General features: G+C 39.3%; 3 protein-coding genes across 5 annotated transcripts; 2 read left to right on the top strand and 1 right to left on the bottom strand.

Moving 5' to 3' along the window:
• Positions 1 to 61: 61 nt before the first annotated feature.
• On the top strand, positions 62 to 1816 carry LOC131429532 (esterase FE4-like). The gene is made up of 2 exons (XM_058593756.1): positions 62 to 1548; positions 1611 to 1816. The coding sequence occupies exons 1-2, from the start codon at positions 62 to 64 to the stop codon at positions 1756 to 1758; spliced, it is 1635 nt and encodes a 544-aa protein (XP_058449739.1). The 3' UTR covers positions 1759 to 1816.
• A 4799-nt stretch (positions 1817 to 6615) lies between these two features.
• On the top strand, positions 6616 to 17393 carry LOC131440003 (uncharacterized). Its single transcript, XM_058611209.1, has 4 exons — positions 6616 to 8099; positions 8167 to 8349; positions 15504 to 15585; positions 15652 to 17393. Exons 1-4 carry the CDS (start codon positions 6616 to 6618, stop codon positions 17275 to 17277), a joined length of 3375 nt encoding a protein of 1124 aa, XP_058467192.1. The 3' UTR covers positions 17278 to 17393.
• On the bottom strand, positions 11954 to 14717 carry LOC131431829 (sphingosine-1-phosphate lyase-like). Of its 3 annotated transcripts, none has more exons than XM_058597741.1 (6): positions 14604 to 14717; positions 13874 to 14057; positions 12925 to 13787; positions 12630 to 12868; positions 12423 to 12569; positions 11954 to 12359 (listed from the first exon to the last, which is right to left on the bottom strand). In XM_058597741.1, the coding sequence occupies exons 2-6, from the start codon at positions 14016 to 14018 to the stop codon at positions 12131 to 12133; spliced, it is 1623 nt and encodes a 540-aa protein (XP_058453724.1). In that variant the 5' UTR covers positions 14019 to 14057; positions 14604 to 14717; the 3' UTR covers positions 11954 to 12130. The 3 variants fall into 3 exon arrangements, with proteins under 3 accessions (XP_058453724.1, XP_058453718.1, XP_058453731.1); XM_058597735.1 differs by having other exon boundaries at positions 13874 to 14048; positions 14604 to 14709; XM_058597748.1 differs by having other exon boundaries at positions 14470 to 14692.
• Positions 17394 to 17848: the final 455 nt, after the last annotated feature.

Below are 17848 nucleotides of genomic sequence, written 5' to 3'. Positions count from 1 at the left end.
TATCAGCAGGGGTTACTTCGGATGTTCGCTATTTTGAAATAGTCCCTCTTATATGGCAGAAATGATCAGTTTCGTTGCTCTGGTTGTCGTAATAGTCCCGTCTGTTGTATTTGCTGAAGATGGACCAATAATCAGTAGCCCGTCGGGGAAAATACAGGGTACAGTTGAGTCATGTGGTATGTTTTGCACATACTACTCATTCAAAGGTATCCCTTATGCGCTGCCACCGGTTGGTGCACTTCGTTTCAGGAATCCAGTCGCTCATCCAGATTGGAGTGATGTCCGAGATGGTAGTCAGCATGGTGCAAAATGTCTGCAGGTTGGGACAAACCTTGAAGAAATCATAGGAGACGAAGATTGCTTGTTTTTGAATGTGTATAGTGAAAATGTAATTGGCCTACATCCGGTGATGTTTTGGATCCATGGAGGAGCATTCAGTGCTGGGGCCGGAGATTTTGAACCATTCGATCCGCAGAAACTGATCAGAGAAGGTATTACTGTGGTGACCGTGAACTACAGATTAGGTGCGCTTGGATTTCTGAGTACTGCTGATCAGTATGCTCAAGGGAACTGGGGATTGAAGGACTGCATAGAGGCCCTTCGATGGATTAAGAGAAACATTGCTTCTTTTGGAGGAGATCCAGACAATGTAACTATTTTTGGAAACTCTGCTGGAGCTTCATTGGTACATTATCTATATTTATCCGAGCTGGCAGATGGACTGTTCCACAAGGCAATCGCCCAAAGTGGAAATGTATTGATGCCATTCGCCTTTCAATCTAATCCAAGTTTTTATGCAGATAGATTAGCGGCAGCCTTCGGATTATCAAATGATAGCGCCGTTTATGTTGGTGAACTCAGAAATCTTCCAGCAAACAGTTTCATTCCGTGGCAAGAAAACTTACCCACCATTCCAGTTCCTCGCTATCTGCGTCCATTGGACTTTTCACCATCAGTTGAGCCAAGTAACTCTCCAGAGGCAAGAGCGTTAACCGATAAACCGAAGCATCTTATGGAAACTCGAACCCACTACGTTCCCTTCATGATTGGTTACAATGATCTGGAAGGATCATTTTTCACAACCCTTGAACAACTCATCGATCAAACAGTATGGGAACAGTTCAATTCTCAACCTCAACTATTGATACCTTTCTTCTGGAACATCGAAAACGGTTCTTCATCTTCACTCAGTGTCATTTCCGCTTTTCAACAGTACTACTTCAACGATAAACCAATCGATAGTTCAGTGGACTTCGAATGGGCCCAATACTACGGAGATCACATATTCCGGTTTCCAACCGATTATACTGCCCAAGTCCATGCTAGAGGTCAAGCACCAGTGTATTACTACCAGTTTTCCTATGACGGGGATCTAAATTTGTACAAAAAATTATTTATGATCACTCACCCTGGAGCAGTTCACTGCGACGAGCTACCGTATATGTTCGAAATAGCAACACAAATGGGAATTTCCATTGCGGCCGATAGCCATGCTCTAACGGTGAGTAACCGTGTGGTACGAATGTGGACGAATTTCGCGAAATACGGGTAAGTTCCATGTGTGCAGGTCGAAATCTATTGGACAGTAAATTATATCTGTATTCTTCTAGAGTTCCAAGTCCAGGTGATGACACCATACTGCAAAATGTTAACTGGCCAAGTATTCAAGAGGGACCAAATGACGTGACCCTAATGGACATAGGTTTATTGATGTGGCATAATTTGCAGAATTCTTACGCTGCTAACCCGTTTGTATGAGCATCGTCCACCAGATGGCAATGCAGAAATGAATGCAATTCATTCTTCGAAATTAAACGCATAAATATGTAAATTTTGGCCTGAATTTGTTTTACTTCGGTTGTTTTTCAAAGATGGACGAATATAACATTGACAGCAAATGGAGAAAAATATCGATGAATGTTTCGACTTTGGTTTCAATTAGGTTTTGCACGAACATGACATAACCTCACAAAAATAAACAGAATGAACTTTTTTTGACAGTCGACGTGTACTTGTTTACAGTTTAAAAGTTCATCAGAAGTTCATCGTTCGAATGAAACAATTGCAAGTCGACTCACACTCAACAGATTCATACATATATCGCTCCTTGATGCTGGAAACACATACAGGGCAATCTTTATAGTTATTTTCATTGTGGAATATGTTTTTTAAAAGGCACTTTTTCGTCATTTTTTCAATTTTTAACTTGCAGTCGCAAAACAAAACAAGTACACGGCAACTGTCAAAGATGAACTTGATTCATCGGCAGTTCATTTGTGTCGTCATCGTGCAAAACCTAATTCCCATTTCTCGGTTAATTTTTCAAAAGGGCGCATAAGTAAGTGGCAGTTTCTCTTTGTTTACTTTCTCTTCTATTAATTATCAAGCGGTTTCCACGTTTATCACTCAACTCTTTGCATGAAATGATACCCAAAACTTTCGACTTTCAAACAGAATAGTGATATCAAAGAAAATCTTTTTAATCACATCACAATAATCGAAAGAGAGAGTGATTAAAGAGAAACTGTCACTTGCTTATACGCCCTAATGAAAAATCAACCGAGATTTAGAAGTTATCGTATACTGAGCTAAACTTTCATTTTCACATTAAATGATATTCTAATGATTTTTCACTATTAGCATTTCCAATGATAGCTACAAAGTGTATTCAGCATCATGTCAAATATATAAGATAATCTTATGAAACATAAAACTCTTCGTAACGTTGTTTTTACAAGATTTTCATATAACGAATGAAATTTCCAGTCTGAGTCAAATTTATTGGCGCGCCCTGTAACCATTACAACATACACTGAAATGAAAATCTTATTTATATTCACTAGATTTGTCATATGAATCACATGTAAAATATAATTTATAGAAGTGATGTGAAAACTTATAATCGTTATTTAAAGTGTAAGTTAAACCTAAATAGACGTTACCATAATGAACATTATAAGAATATCCCACATAATTTATATAGAAATCCGACGAAACCTCGCACGTTACATAATTTATATTCATTGGATTGTAATATAAATCGTACCCAGATGATATTCCATAAAAGACATATGACAACTTATGACCTTTAATGGAACTCTACATAAAATCTAAATGATGTTCAATGAATTTTATATTTTCATAATCTTGATGATATTGATAAGAATACCATATACAAGTTATGCGAAAAGTCGATAAAACTTAAGACAATATAATTATAATATTTGTTACATTTGTCTATGGATTGCATGCTGATTATATTCAATAAAAGTCATATGAGAAACTACAACTAACTCCAACAGACAGTTTTTTAGGAAGTTGTCAATGTTATTTTAAATAGCTGAGAGGACAGCTCATTCAACTTCGTTCAAAGACCATAAAATAAATATCCAGTACGTTTCATTACTGTGTCTTTCTAGTAAGAGGATTAAATTTTTTTTATTTTCAGTTTCGGATCCCACTTCTCCGCAAATTTCAGGAGGTACTCTCTTACGGAACTGACCACCAGTATAGCGTAAAACCTCTAAAAAGTAGTGGTATGCGATTATCTGCTATTTGTAATGCATCTGATTCGTCTGGTAACAGTAAATATCCGATGAATGAAATCAGCCAATTCCAAAGAAGTAAGTGAAGTTTAAATATTAAAATAAAGTTATATTTTTATATACGAAAAATATAACGATAAGTTTTTGATAACTATTTTTATTGTAGTTTTTGATTCCCGTAAATACCATAATCCCAATATTTTCAATTTGAATCTTATACGTATCACTTGTTAAATCAAATGGCAATCATTTGATCTATTTATAACTGCAATATAGAACTGGGATAACCGACATCAAAATAAGGCACGTGCAAAAAAAAATCTTAAAGATGAGTTATATCTACTTAATTTCAGGTTGATACGATTTACTTGATTTTAGCTTATTGAACGAAACTCTCGCTGTTGGGTGGTTTTGCTCTTTGTATTTTGACAACAATGGAAGGAGCGAATGAAAGAAAAGATACAAAAGCACTCAAAATTAAGTAAAAAGAAGTCAAATAATAGGTAGTTTCAATTTTCCGTGTATTTCCCATATACAGGGTCCGGCACTCGAAGTGTAACCAATTAAAAAGGCCATAAATTCAGTTTGGAAAATTACTTTTACTTAATTCAAAGTACAAAATGTGTAAAAATAATACAAAATTCAGAATCAATTCACTTTTGCTCGATATGACCACCTTTTGCCTTGACTTGATGACTTGAGAGAGCGAAGGAGTTGCTTCGTTTGGCCGAAAGCGGTCAATTTCCGAACATTGTATTTTCTGACGAGAAAATTTTTCCAATTGAGCAATTCGTAAACTCTCAAAACGATAGGGTTTACTTGACCGACCGTTCATACGAGAATTTGAGTCATCGATTGGCCACCAGGAGGCAGCACCCGCAACAGATAATGGTTTGGGCCGCTGTAACCGCAGATGGGCGCTCTCCAATCGTTTTCATCGAGCCTGGCGTCAAGGTAAATGCGACATATTATCGGGAAAGTATTCTGGAGGTTGCTTTGAAGCCGTGGGCAGACAAACATTTCGGTGGCAGACCATGGACGTTTCAACAGGACTCGGCACCGCCTCACAAAGCTCGAGTGAACCAAGAATGGCTGAAAAACAACGTTCCGAACTTCATCACGTCCACACAATGGCTCTCGAATTCACCAGATGCGAATCCAATGGATTATTCTCTTTGGGCCATTTTGGAGAGCAAAGTCCGAACTAAAAGATACACCAGTCTCGAGGCGCTGAAAAAAGTTATTGTCCGCGAGTGGGCCAAAATACCTGCAAGTCACATTCGGCCAAACGAAGCAACTCCTTCGCTCTCTCAAGTCATCAAGTCAAGGCAAAAGGTGGTCATATCGAGCAAAAGTGAATTGATTCTGAATTTTGTATTATTTTTACACATTTTGTACTTTGAATTAAGTAAAAGTAATTTTCCAAACTGAATTTATGGCCTTTTTAATTGGTTACACTTCGAGTGCCGGACCCTGTACTGGGCTTATTTGTATGCGTGTACTGCAGGAAACGGACTGAAAGAATAATTATTTTCGTAAGAGTCTAATCAAGTATAAAATGCTAAATAACAGCCTAATATTATAGTTGATAATGACTGTACTCGAAAAAATGCCTCATTTCTTTTGTGTATTCCCTATTTATTCGATAGGACAAAAAAGTAAATGATATTTTGAGAAAAACTTGTTAAGAGTGTAATGTTTACATGTGCAAAATTTCGTAATAACCTGTCAAGAGATTATCGAGATGGCTTCGAAATAAGAAGTGTCTCAACCAGGCCTATCCCACAAATGGAAGCTGAACGGCGAGTACATGGTGTTGCCGAAATGCATTGTAATGGACGACGCTTAAAGCTATCCTCAAGCTTTCCATCGGCAAGTCCCGCCTGGATGTTCCGGATGATGATTTGGGTTACAGATGAAATAGTTTATTACACTGACAAAATGATACTTGTACATGCGGGTAGTCCATAAAACGACCATGGACCATGACCGATCATGTGTGCAATAAATTCGCAAAATATCAGAGGTTCAGGATCCTATATAAAATATGTTAGCTTTCATTAGCAGACTGTACGTCACGTTCGCATAACATCCGGATTTGTACTTTACAGTACGACGACCAACGTCTTATCTCCCGAGTCTTCCAAAGTCTACACGTGTTTCAATTCAAAATCTATTAATACCTTTATTGCAGATATAGGTACCGTAAGCGGGGGTAACTTCGATGTTTTTTTTCAAAGAGAAAAACTCTGCAATCGTACTGAAAACGATTTTTATCTCGAGAAGTGCTACTCTCTCTCTCTCACTGGTGGACGGGATTATGGTGTCCTCTTTCGTGGATTACACGTTCCAATAGCCGAGTAGTCGAAGAACTAGAAGTAAAGGAAAGTTAAAAACGCGATTTTTTTTCAGTATTAAAATGTCAAAATTAATTGGAACAAAACGGGAGAGTTTGAGGAAAGGTTGTCGTTGCCACATGAAGTACGATTCAGACGGTCCGTTATCTTCCGTCTCATTTCTTCTCCGTCACAGTCACCGTCAAAATTAGTTGAATGCGTTCTTATGTAATCATTCACACATAACTTTACCGTCACGGATTGTCTTGACGGTTAGATCATGTGAACGTTTCGGTAAAGAAAGTATTAAACTAATTTTGAAGGAAGCTGACGTTCCGGTGACGATGACGGAAGGAGGCGGACCGTCTGAATCGTACATTAACCTGCAAAGACGTCAGTGTGAAGACTCAGAGATGCCAGGTAAAAAAATCCAATATCATCAGACACAGTTGCAAAAGTCTGTGAATCTAGTAAATCTAAATAATGATCAGTAAAAAACACTTGAAATGGGTTGCCAGCTTTCAGACTAAGTCACACTGGCTTACGTTAATTGAGTTTGATTCCTAATTTAGCATAATTTAAGCGAAAGTTCGATTAGCAATAGCCAATTGATAGCCAATCTAATCAATTTGATTTTATGACAGAAACCGGATATTTCGGAATTTATAAAACGTTTTTCCAAAGCGACACAGTGGTCAAAGAACTTTTGCAACGAACCTGTATCATATATTAGAATGAGCCTATTTGCTCTTAGTATCACGGTATATGCTTCGTTAGTGTTAGCCCAAAATGATCCGGTAGTTAAAACACCGTCCGGTTCAATTCGAGGCACTGTAGAGTCGTGTGGTTTATATTGTACGTATTATTCGTTCAAAGGCATACCTTATGCACTGCCACCAGTTGGAGAGCTCCGTTTTCGAAATCCGGTTCCCCACCCGGTCTGGGATGATGTCAGAGATGGCAGTCAACATGGTGCAGTGTGTCCACAGTTCAGTACAGGACCCGGAAACGTCATGGGGGACGAGGATTGTCTGTTTTTGAATGTGTATAGCGAAAACATGATCGGATTACACCCGGTAATGGTTTGGTTCCACGGAGGTGCATACCGTACTGGATCGGGAAATGTTGAGTCATTCGACCCCCAAAAGTTAGTGAAAGAATCAGTTGTGATAGTAACCGTGAACTACCGCCTAGGAGCGTTGGGTTTTCTCAGCACCGGAGACCAGTATGCTCAAGGAAACTGGGGATTGAAGGATTGCATCCAAGCACTTCGATGGGTAAAAGCGAACATACAAGTGTTCGGAGGTGATCCAAATAATGTAACTATTTTCGGAAGCTCGGCCGGAGGTTCGCTGATTCACTTCTTATACTTGTCCGAATTAGCGGAAGGATTGTTTCACAAGGCCATTGCACAGAGTGGAACGGCCCTAGCTCCATTCGCTTATCAATGGAATCCGCGAATATTTGCAGATAGGATCGCAAATGCGTTTGGATTATCCAACGATAGTGCCAAGTATGTCGAGGAGCTCAGGAGCCAACCAGGGAACAGTTTTGTTCCTTTGCAAGAAATTTTGTCTACCACACCCGTACCAAGAAATCTACGGCCTCTGGATTTCTCACCATCATTGGAACCACTCGGTTCACCCGAGGAACGAGCAATAGTTGACAATCCATTGAGCCTGATGGAAGCACGTTCTCATAAAATTCCATTTATGCTAGGTTATACCGATCTAGAAGGATCATATTTCACAAAGCTTCAACAAAACTTCGATGATGCTGTGTGGGATCAGTTCAACGCAAATCCTTATTTCCTAGTGCCTTTTTTTTGGAATACCGCAGAAGGTTCGTCTGCTTCCTCGAGTATTATCTCCGCCTTTCAGAAACATTATTTTCTTGGTAAACCAATCGATAGTTCGGTAGACTTCGAATGGGCAGAATATTACGGTGATCATATGTTTGTATTTCCGACCGATTATACTGCGAAAGTGCATGCCACCGGTTCGGCACCGGTCTACTATTATCAGTTCTCGTACGATGGCGATCTGAATTTGTACAAGAAACAACTGAATATTAACCATCCGGGAGCAACGCATATCGATGAGCTGCCGTACATGTTTGAGATTGCTAAACATATGGGAATAACAGTTGCCTCCAACAGTCACGCTTTGGTAGTCAGCAATCGACTTGTGCGGATGTGGACGAACTTTGCTAAATCCGGGTTTGTTACGATGGATGGTAAGATCGGGATGTACGACGCTTATTAAAATGTGTGTACTCTATTTCAGAAATCCTACTCCCAGCGAAGATTCTCAGCTGCAAAATGTGATCTGGCCAAGCATTCAGCAGTCCTCGCTAGGATTGGCTAAACTGGACATCGGACATGATTTGCTGGTGATCGATGCTGCAGCTAACGAGCGACTACAGCTGTGGCGTGACCTACAGACTTCATATGCAGTAAATCCGTTTTTGTGATAGAATCGAATGTGCTATAGAATAGTGTTCAATAAAAATAGAATGAATTTTTCGCTCGTTTGAATAAAAATCCGGCATTTGCTTATTTCTTCTTTCTGTCAATACCTATTGAAACTTAACCTAGAGAAAGCAAGATGAATCAGACGTACCTCGAAAAAAAAACACGGGTTGAAGATATTACGGATTAGAGAAGTTGGCAGAAAATGGTTGAGAGTACGACGGGCAAGAAATCTGTAGCACCGCACGAGTGCAAACGAAAATCGTTACAGATAAGTGTGGCGCCAGTTGAACATGAGTTTTTTTTCCCAAGCAAATTAAACGTAGAAGCAACAGGTCTTAGGGCGATATGCGCAGAGATGCCAGTTTACATCGTAATAAATCTGGATGCACAATTAGCTGACAACAGTTGCTCGGCACCTATAGCTTATCGGAGATAAGAGAGAAGTTCGATAAGCTGAGGAACAGCGAAGTCGTTGAACATTATAATCTGCCACGTGAGCTGCCCAAATACGGAGGAGGAGCACTAATTAGCTATCTGACGCCCAGGGCCGCCGAGAGGGAGGGGTATTGCTTCCGGGCCCGGATTTTTCCACAGGGTCCGAAAATTTTAATTAATGATGAAATCATTCCTTGGGACCTTTCTTTTCCTCATTCAATCTGGAGATGGAGTGAAGTCTTGATTTTTCACTAAGCGAACGGAGCTCGTTTTTGCTCTCGACGGCCCTGCTGACGCCGGTATGTTAGCATCAGCCATTTGAAAGTACACCGATTACGTTGGGCTCTTCGCATTTTGGGGCACAAACACTGCGATTTTCTGGTACTCATCGCGACACTCAAATTGTGAAAATCACTTCCACTTGATGTCCCAAAAGTCCCATTGTGTCCAGTATTTTTGGTAAATCGATAAGTTATTGTGAGAGAATCGATCGAAAAATCTGTAATTTTTGTGCAATAAATCTGGTAAACCGTGAAATGATTGCATTACAGATATTTACGTTGCAATCAACTGATTTTGAAGTTCCTATTTCTCGGTTGATTTTTCATTAGGGCGTATAAGCAAGTGACAGTTTCACTTTAATCACTCTCTCTTTCAATTATTGTGATGTGATTAAAAAGATTTTCTTTGATAGTACTATTCTGTTTGAAAGTCAACAGTTTCGGGAATCATTGCATTCAAAGAGTTGAGTGATAAACGTGGAAACCGCTTGGTAATTAATAGAAGAGAAAGTAAACAAAGAGAAACTGTCACTTGCTTATACGCCCTTTTGAAAAATTAACCGAGATTTCGATCTCATCAAGATGACATCTTGACAAGGGGCCGCTTAAAACCGGCTCTTGAGCTTGGCATAATCAAATGCCGAATTAGATCGGCAACACGAAATTTTTACCGATAGTTCAGTAATCCACATGCTCTTTTTCGAAATTCGTTAAATTAAAATTCTGATATCTCGGTAGAGCGCATTTTGTTACCGAAGTTTGACAATATATATTGCTAAGCTTTACAGTAAACAACAAATATGCCGAAATCAGCTGTTGAATATCGACAAATCAAATGTAAAAGTTATGATACATTTACTGACACGGTCTGTAAACTCTGAAGCGTCATTTCTCAGTGAAATTTTTACCAATTTTCATTAAATTAATTTAAAAAAAATGAGGAATTTTAGTAATCATCACTATAAAACAGCAAATCATATTTGTCGGTAAAATTTTACTGACTTTCAAACAGCTGACTATTCAGTAATTAGTTCAGTAAAAGTTTCACGTAACGTTTCTCCGAACACCCTCCTGTCAAAATTATACTGATTTGCTGGTCATTCATTGCCGACGATCGACGAAATTTACAAATAATCCGTAAATAAATTAACAATTACTGTTTTTCAGTATATTCCACTGGACCTGTGAAATTTAGGGACACGTAAATTAAAATAAAATAACTCATGTAAAATGTTCGTCCACGTTAAATATTTTATTATTGCTAGATCCAATAATGATTAATACTAATATTATAATTGCGATTCAATAATTGATAATAGTTTTTTTTTTCAAAAAAAAAGTTTGAAGGCACATTGCTTAAGCTCTAACTTGCCGTGGGCATTTTGATAATAGTTGACAGCAGCGTACAGTACACACAAAATTGCTCTTTCGATACTCAGTAATTATTTTTGCGGTTATGGATAATTGATCCAATTGACAGTCATCTGTCAATGAATTTCTGGATCTCGGTAAATTCAATAAAAATATTGCGGAATATTCGCTTTCATTTTACTGACATGATCTGTTAACTTTGATATGTCATTCTTTTTTCCTAATTCAGTTAAATAAATTGCCAAATTTCAGTGAATCAATTAATAATGAAGAAGAACTTCAGTGAACATTATTGACTATTTCGGTTAGAACCATATCTGTCAAATTGACTTATTTTCGGAAGTGAAAAAGTAAAATCATAACCTGAAAATTGTACGTGAAACACTCAATTCTAATTCTAAATGCAACCTAAAGTTCATATTTCAGCTCTCTTTCAAAATGACTGGGTGATACCATACACACTTAAGTTATTTTGCAGAATTCGGTAATTTTGAACCGAATTTTCAACAGCTGACCGTTCGGTAGTTCAATTGATTACTGAGCGTTCGGTAATACGAATTTTGTTCAACTGGCAAACAACTACCGAATGGTTCTGTAAATTCAATGGTATCTTCTTACGAATGGCTCGGTAATTTGTTTTGATTAAATTAGTCGTTTTAAAGCAATTCTCGGATATCACCAACTTATATAACTTTTACTGAACTGAACAATGTAGAACCTAGTAACCTTATCCGTCACGAGATGGTGTAACTGTGATGTCGTTTAAAATTTGTATTGGATTCACTGGAGTGATCAATATCGATGTATAATATATTTAATAGTACCTTTTGAAATGTTCATCCTAAATTGACAGCATGTGAAAGCAACAAATTTTTCAGCTATCTGGTTATGAAAAAATGAACAGACCTGCTATAACTAGTAATTTTTTCGTTGAAACAGACAAGAAAATTTGCTATATTGCAATTTTGTGATTGGCGGGTTTTCCGTGTGGTACCATTTTAGCTGGTAGTATGATCGCATCGCATCTACTCAGATAGCTCCCGGTGACGAAACTATCGTACTCTGACTGACAATAAGTTCTCAGGTGACGGAAATGTGCTCTCTCATTTCGGTCACGACCGGACCACTACGGCAGGCATGTGATGACGTATGACCGCTCAAGAGCGCAATAGATTCGGAAGTATGTTGTACTTGGAAGATTGTCTCCAAAAACGGTTTTTTCCTCGCCTGACGACGCTCACGACGGTCCAACGATTCCCCAAACACTGCGACCAATAGAAGAATACTGGGCAGTTGGAGAAGAGAACTTTCTTAAAACAAGACAGCTAACAAAGTAGTGAAGAATGTAGGAGACATTAAGAAAGCATGGTACATATTAACCAAAACTGTTGATTTTGAGGCCGTGCAGGCGAAATAAATTAAATGAATAATGCCGGAACTAATTTTAACTAACTGAAAATATTTTTAAAATCGGATAACTCAAATTTTGAGAATAAATTTTATATGTGCGGATTTTAAACGGTATACCCTTTATTTACAGGATAGTTCAATTAACAGTGCAAATTCGTTTACTGAACAAACTTGGCGAGTTCGAGTCTTTTATTTTCTTTCTGAAACTCACTTTTTGTCTTCTTTGTGGTGTATATTTAGACAGCTAACAAAAGTACACTTAAATATCACAACAACACTTTAATCTGTTTCTTCCACCGTATAGTACATCGAATCGATAAAGCACTTGGTAAATTCGCCTACAATCTCCCGATCTGGTACAGTTTGGGCCACGCCGTAAATTGCCATTTTACCTTCTACTGGTTTCTCAGGGTTTCTCATGATGAGCGCAACCTTCGATCGAACGTCGTTGACGAATTTGTCGGCTATGCCATCCTGCGTATGCATGTATGTCACGCAGATGTGAATTCTATTGGAGTGAGATGGAATTGATTGATTCCTGCCTAAAGTACCGTAAGTTTGTGTGACTTACCCGGAGGGGAACTGAAGGGAATTCAGATTCCACCCAAGTGAATTCAGTTCAGCCGAAAGACGGAAAATATCGAAATCTTTCGATCCGATGGCGATGACACTAGTGGCTGGTGTTCCAAAAATGAATATATTACCGATCTTACGAAGCCTGTGGAATAAGTATTTAATTAGTCGTCCAGTGATTGATCGCAGCCAACAGAAAACTTACTGACTCTCGATGTATCGGCTAGTATCGATAATGCGTTTGGTTGTTTCAACATATCCATCGAATCCAAAATTCATCATCGTCGCCCAGGTAGCTGCGATAACACCTCCGGCACGAGACCCGTTCACTGTTGGCGATCCGTAGACACCGCCGGGCCATTCCGTCGAAACTGTATATTGGTGATGTCGGTAGACTTTGTCCGAGTACAGGATAACCGACGAACCTTTTGGTGTGAATCCATACTAGAATGAAATCACTAGGTGGGATAATAATTCGTAGGAAAGCAGAAATTTTCTACCTTGTGAGTATCTGCCGATATGCTGGTCACTCCATCCACACTGAAGTCAAACGGTGGTACCGGATAGCCGGCTCGCCTCATAAAGACAATCAGAAAACCTCCTAGACAAGCATCCACATGTACTGGAATGTTGTATTTTTTGCCTAATTTTGCGATTGCTACGATGTCGTCCATTGTTCCGTAAGGATAGTTCGGAGCGGATCCAACCAACATAATCGTGTTACTGTTGATGGCACGCTCCATCTTCTTAACATCAACTTTGGTGGAGGCAATATCAATCGGCACCGTTTGAGTGTATATGCCTAAGTACTTGGCTGATTTATCAAAAGCAGTGTGTGCAGTAACAGACAGCACCATATTCGGTTTCGTGATGCCCTTGACACTACGACCGTAGTCCCGGTAGGCTTTGCAGGCCATCATAATTGATTCGGTACCACCGGTGGTCATCGTGCCGCAAGCTTCTTTTGGGCCATTGAAAAGCGTCGCTGTCATTCGTACGACCTCAGCTTCCATTTTACAAATACCGGGGAAAACATCCGGATGCAGTGGGTTCGTGTAGGATGCCTTTCCATAAACCTGTGTAACAAGCTTAACTAGATCCTGATCGTAATAGTACACTGCACCAGAGATGAACCCTTCCTTCCACTTGTAGTGTCCGAGCGACAAGTAGTCGTCGACCTTCTGCAGGATTTGATCGTGATGGAGGCCATCGTTGGGCAGTACGGTTGTGAATTTTCCATACTGCGAAGCATCTCGCACAAAACTGTCATTGATTTGGTTGATCTCTGTTGTGATTTTACGTTGCACAGCGGGAACTTTACGAGCAAGTTGGAAAAATTTACGCCGGAGGCGTGAATAGATGCCTGCAACAGATTTAATGCACAAAGAAAAATTGGAATTCGAGATATTATTTTTGCTTATAATACATTCTATTTGTTTTTTCACTTACTTTCATCCTCATTCAGCAGTTCCCATAACCATACTGCCCCCAGCACTGTGGTAGTCGTTATGGCCACTATCTGCCAGGGTGCCTTTCCAGCGAAAACCCGATCAACTGGACCTGTGACCAATTGTAGGTGTGTCTTCAACAGCATTGTGAGTTTGTGAATGAACAAAGAGGAAAACTTGAGTTGCTAACCCGTGTGGTGCAGAACAGAAATAGAATCAAAAGCTGATAAGTTATTTTTCTTATGTCGTTTTCGTTTTTAAATTGCACTACACCGGTGTAGCGAAAGCTGCACCTAAACCGTTCGTTTTTACCAATTGCACTACACCAGTGCTACACTTTTTCTGCACCGATACCACTGGTGTAGCACTCATCAAAAGTTTGGTGTAGCTCTGTGCAATGGAATCGTTCATTGTAGTCAATGGTTACTGTTTATGTTTTCGTCATTTTTGTTCGTTTATTCATGCCTCAGTGTAGCACTGCACCGGTGTAGTGCAAATTAAAAACGAAAACGCCATTAGGTTGATAACAATTCGGTTGGTGGGTGATAGCAGCGATAGGAGACGGATTGCAACAGTATTCAATCCGCTCTTGAATACCAAATTCTAGTGAAAGGTAATCTGAATCGTTAAAGTCGATGTCTCATTGCTACACTTCAATGATCACTCTCGGTATTTCAACCGTTTAGTTTTATAGGCTTTATCTAACTACCGAACCACATTCAACAGATTACCTCTAGTTGTCTGTTTCCGAAACTAATAAAAACTTGATAAACAAATCAGTTCTACATTCACATAAAGACTGATGAGCAATCATAAGAAACAGCCATAGCATCACTCGTAGTAGTGAGATAGGCAAACATAACAAAGGAAAGTACCTCAACCTTGACAGCACGGCTGCCAGTTATTCAACTCAACAACCATTTCGATTTGGCTTGACGAGGAGTAGGATTTCTAACAAAATCGTTCGCAAAATACATTTAACCTCATTACGTTCAATTGACTTGATTTCCATACAAAATCACAGAGAACAGACATCGAAGCTAGTACAAACGATTCCAAAAAGCTGTGTTAAGGTTGTCTCAAATTAGGCCGATTCGACCTCCTCGGCACCGACTTTTCTCCGCTTCGTGAAGCTCAGTCATAAAAAACTACTATTCTAGATGATCACTTCAATTGTTTTTGACAATAAACATTTTTAAGAAACACTCGAAAATCGCTCCTCCTTATGTTAAATTTCTTCTGTTAAGCAAGAGAGTCAATTTATAAGGGAGGAGGAGAGCTACGGTGTGTTATTATCTAAAAGTTTCAAATTCATCTCATTTTGTTTGATAGTAGAAGAATAAGGATTGGTAATGATAGAGCTTAAAACCTTCGCGTAGATGGATTTTCAGCACTAAATATCCTCTAACCATCATCAACTAGCATCCAAATGTGAAAAGATACTGGGCATTTTTCCTTTCATCAGAACAGTTTTTGAAATAGTCGTTTCCATAAACTCAAGTGAGGTAGTAAATTTTCCTCGCTTAAATCACATTATTAAGCTAATCTAACAATTCTAATAATCTTAGCCAACGCTGCTTATCTAATCAATTGATAGGTCGCTATATTTAAATGTACCCCCAATGACGAACATTCTTCAGTATAAATAAAATGTTCAAAGTTATAGCTCTTCTGAGTGTACTAATAGCTGTCTGTCTAACTGAGGATGACGTGGTATGGCTCACTCAATTGACTCAATTGATGCGGATAAACTTATTGAAAAAATATTTCTTCTTCTAGGAGCGACCCATTGTCACTACCACCGTTGGGCAGGTTCAGGGCGTTACGGCAAGTTGTGGTTTGTTTTGTAGTTACTTCCAGTTCAATGGTATTCCGTTCGCGGAACCACCGGTAGGCGATTTACGTTTTCGCAATCCAGTTCCCCACGGTGGTTGGGACGGCGTTCGCGATACTTCTGAACACGGTTCAAACTGTCCTTCCATCAGTGTACTAAGTAACTATACGGGCAATGAAGATTGTCTATTTATCAATGTACATACGCAGAATCTGATAGGATTGCGCCCGGTTATGGTTTGGATTCATGGAGGTGCTTTTGTGCTTGGTTCGGGTGATTCCGATATGCACGGCCCAGATCATCTAATAACGGAGGATGTTATAGTCGTTACATTCAACTATCGCATTGGGATTCTAGGGTTTTTTAGCACAGGAGACAGTCATGCTCAAGGTAATTGGGGCATGAAAGATTGCGTCGAAGCCTTGCGTTGGGTTCGAAACAATATTGCTGCTTTCGGTGGTGATCCCGACAATGTGACAATATTCGGAGAAAGCGCTGGTGGAGTAGCTGTACATTATCTGGTTCTATCTCCAATGGCTACAGGATTGTTCCATAAGGCAATAGCACAATCTGGAACGGCGTTAGTTCCATGGGGATTTCAATACAACCCACGAGAGATGGCTGTGAACATTGCAGATGCTTTTGGTTATCCTCATGAATCCGAAGAACTGACACGGCGTTTACGTTATACTCCTATAGGAGATTTCATAGCTCTTCAAAGAACTATCCGAGATATTCCACATCCAAGGGGCTTCAAACCGTTTGAATATGTTCCGAGTGCGGAACCCGTAAACTCCCCGGAAGCCACATTTTTCACTCAGCGTCCAATCGAAGTGCTACACTCTGGAAATTTCAATCATGTCCCATTTATAATTGGTTATACAGATGCAGAGAGCTTGTTCATGGTTCGCGAACATAACTTGGATTCAACTGTTTGGGATGAATACACTCAAAATCCACAGTTCTTTGTTCCACATTTTTGGAACATTCAAGCTGGCTCAGCAGATGCTCTCTCGGTTAGTCAGGTTTTCCGTGATTTCTATTGGCAAGACCAATCACTTGGTCTAGATATAATGCACGAATGGATCAAATTTCATACGGATCAGCAGTTTATATACGCAATTGACAAAACCATTCAATTAACTGCAGCGGCTAACTCGCAACCAACTTATTATTACCAGTTCAGCTTTGATGGTGCCTTGAATCTTATGAAACGCAGATTCCTTCTAACGGACTTCCCGGGAGCAATGCATGCTGATGAGTTGTTCTACATATGGTCGACAACCCGTCTTTCCATTTCCCCGATTCCTCCCAGTAACCATGCTCATACAGTTCGCCAGCGTATGGTTCGAATGTGGACAAACTTTGCTACGCAAGGTACCCCAACACCGACGGCGGATGCTGATTTGCAAAACATACATTGGTCGCCAATAAATGGGAATGATATGGCTTTCTTGGATATTGGTCATGATTTAGTAACCGGAAACCATCCAAATCAAGCACGTATGGAAGTTTGGCAGGATTTGGAAGAACGCTACGCAAATGATCCGTTCTACTATCCATATTCGTAGATTCGTGAACATTTTTTATTGATTTTAATATTTTGACAACCAAATTCATAAGCACATGGGTACGTGAAAAAAAAAGCCTCATTTCTGTTCTATCGGCGAATTGACAATAAGCACTGGATCGTGTTGTTTTTCTTAATGATGAAATTTGAAGTACCATTTGATCAGCGTAATAAACAATTCCATGTATAATCCAAATCATAATCTTGAACGTTGGACGATATCTAGTATAGTTAGTTTATGGTTATCTACTATACGGTCTGTCTACATCCATTTTAATGAGGAATTTTGAAAGTGCTCACTTCCAATTAGTTATCCCAATAAACATATCAGTGAGGTTTTCTCTCAAATCTTAGGGAAAAATACGTATGCTCAATTAGTTTATTGGTCGTTATTTAAAGTTGTTTCCACTTGAGAAAACTGAGAATGACTCAGGATAGTTTCATCGAGCAAACACTTTTCGCGAAACTATGTTGGGTTTGCTCTTAGTAACGGGGTTGTGAGAATCACAAACCCATCAGGTTCGAATCCGACTTGATTTTCAGTTCAACGACTTCGAAACTAGATTCGAAAC

Source organism: Malaya genurostris, chromosome 1, assembly GCF_030247185.1.
Source record: "Malaya genurostris strain Urasoe2022 chromosome 1, Malgen_1.1, whole genome shotgun sequence".
Lineage (NCBI taxonomy): Eukaryota > Metazoa > Arthropoda > Insecta > Diptera > Culicidae > Malaya > Malaya genurostris.
This window is presented reverse-complemented; position numbering and strand designations above follow the sequence as displayed.

What these genes read in the sequence shown, in the direction of transcription:
- LOC131429532 (XM_058593756.1), top strand. Translation starts at nt 62, where the DNA reads ATGATCAGTTTCGTTGCTCTGGTTGTCGTAATAGTCCCGTCTGTTGTA. An exon ending in ACGAATTTCGCGAAATACGG is followed by an intron (nt 1,549 to 1,610) that starts GTAAGTTCCATG and finishes GTATTCTTCTAG; the next exon opens with AGTTCCAAGTCCAGGTGATG.
- LOC131440003 (XM_058611209.1), top strand. Translation starts at nt 6,616, where the DNA reads ATGAGCCTATTTGCTCTTAGTATCACGGTATATGCTTCGTTAGTGTTA. An exon ending in TATGCAGTAAATCCGTTTTT is followed by an intron (nt 8,350 to 15,503) that starts GTGATAGAATCG and finishes CCAATGACGAAC; the next exon opens with ATTCTTCAGTATAAATAAAA. An exon ending in GTCTAACTGAGGATGACGTG is followed by an intron (nt 15,586 to 15,651) that starts GTATGGCTCACT and finishes TTCTTCTTCTAG; the next exon opens with GAGCGACCCATTGTCACTAC.
- LOC131431829 (XM_058597741.1), bottom strand. Translation starts at nt 14,018, where the DNA reads ATGCTGTTGAAGACACACCTACAATTGGTCACAGGTCCAGTTGATCGG. An exon ending in ACTGCTGAATGAGGATGAAA is followed by an intron (nt 13,788 to 13,873) that starts GTAAGTGAAAAA and finishes AATCTGTTGCAG; the next exon opens with GCATCTATTCACGCCTCCGG. An exon ending in TATCGGCAGATACTCACAAG is followed by an intron (nt 12,869 to 12,924) that starts GTAGAAAATTTC and finishes ATTTCATTCTAG; the next exon opens with TATGGATTCACACCAAAAGG.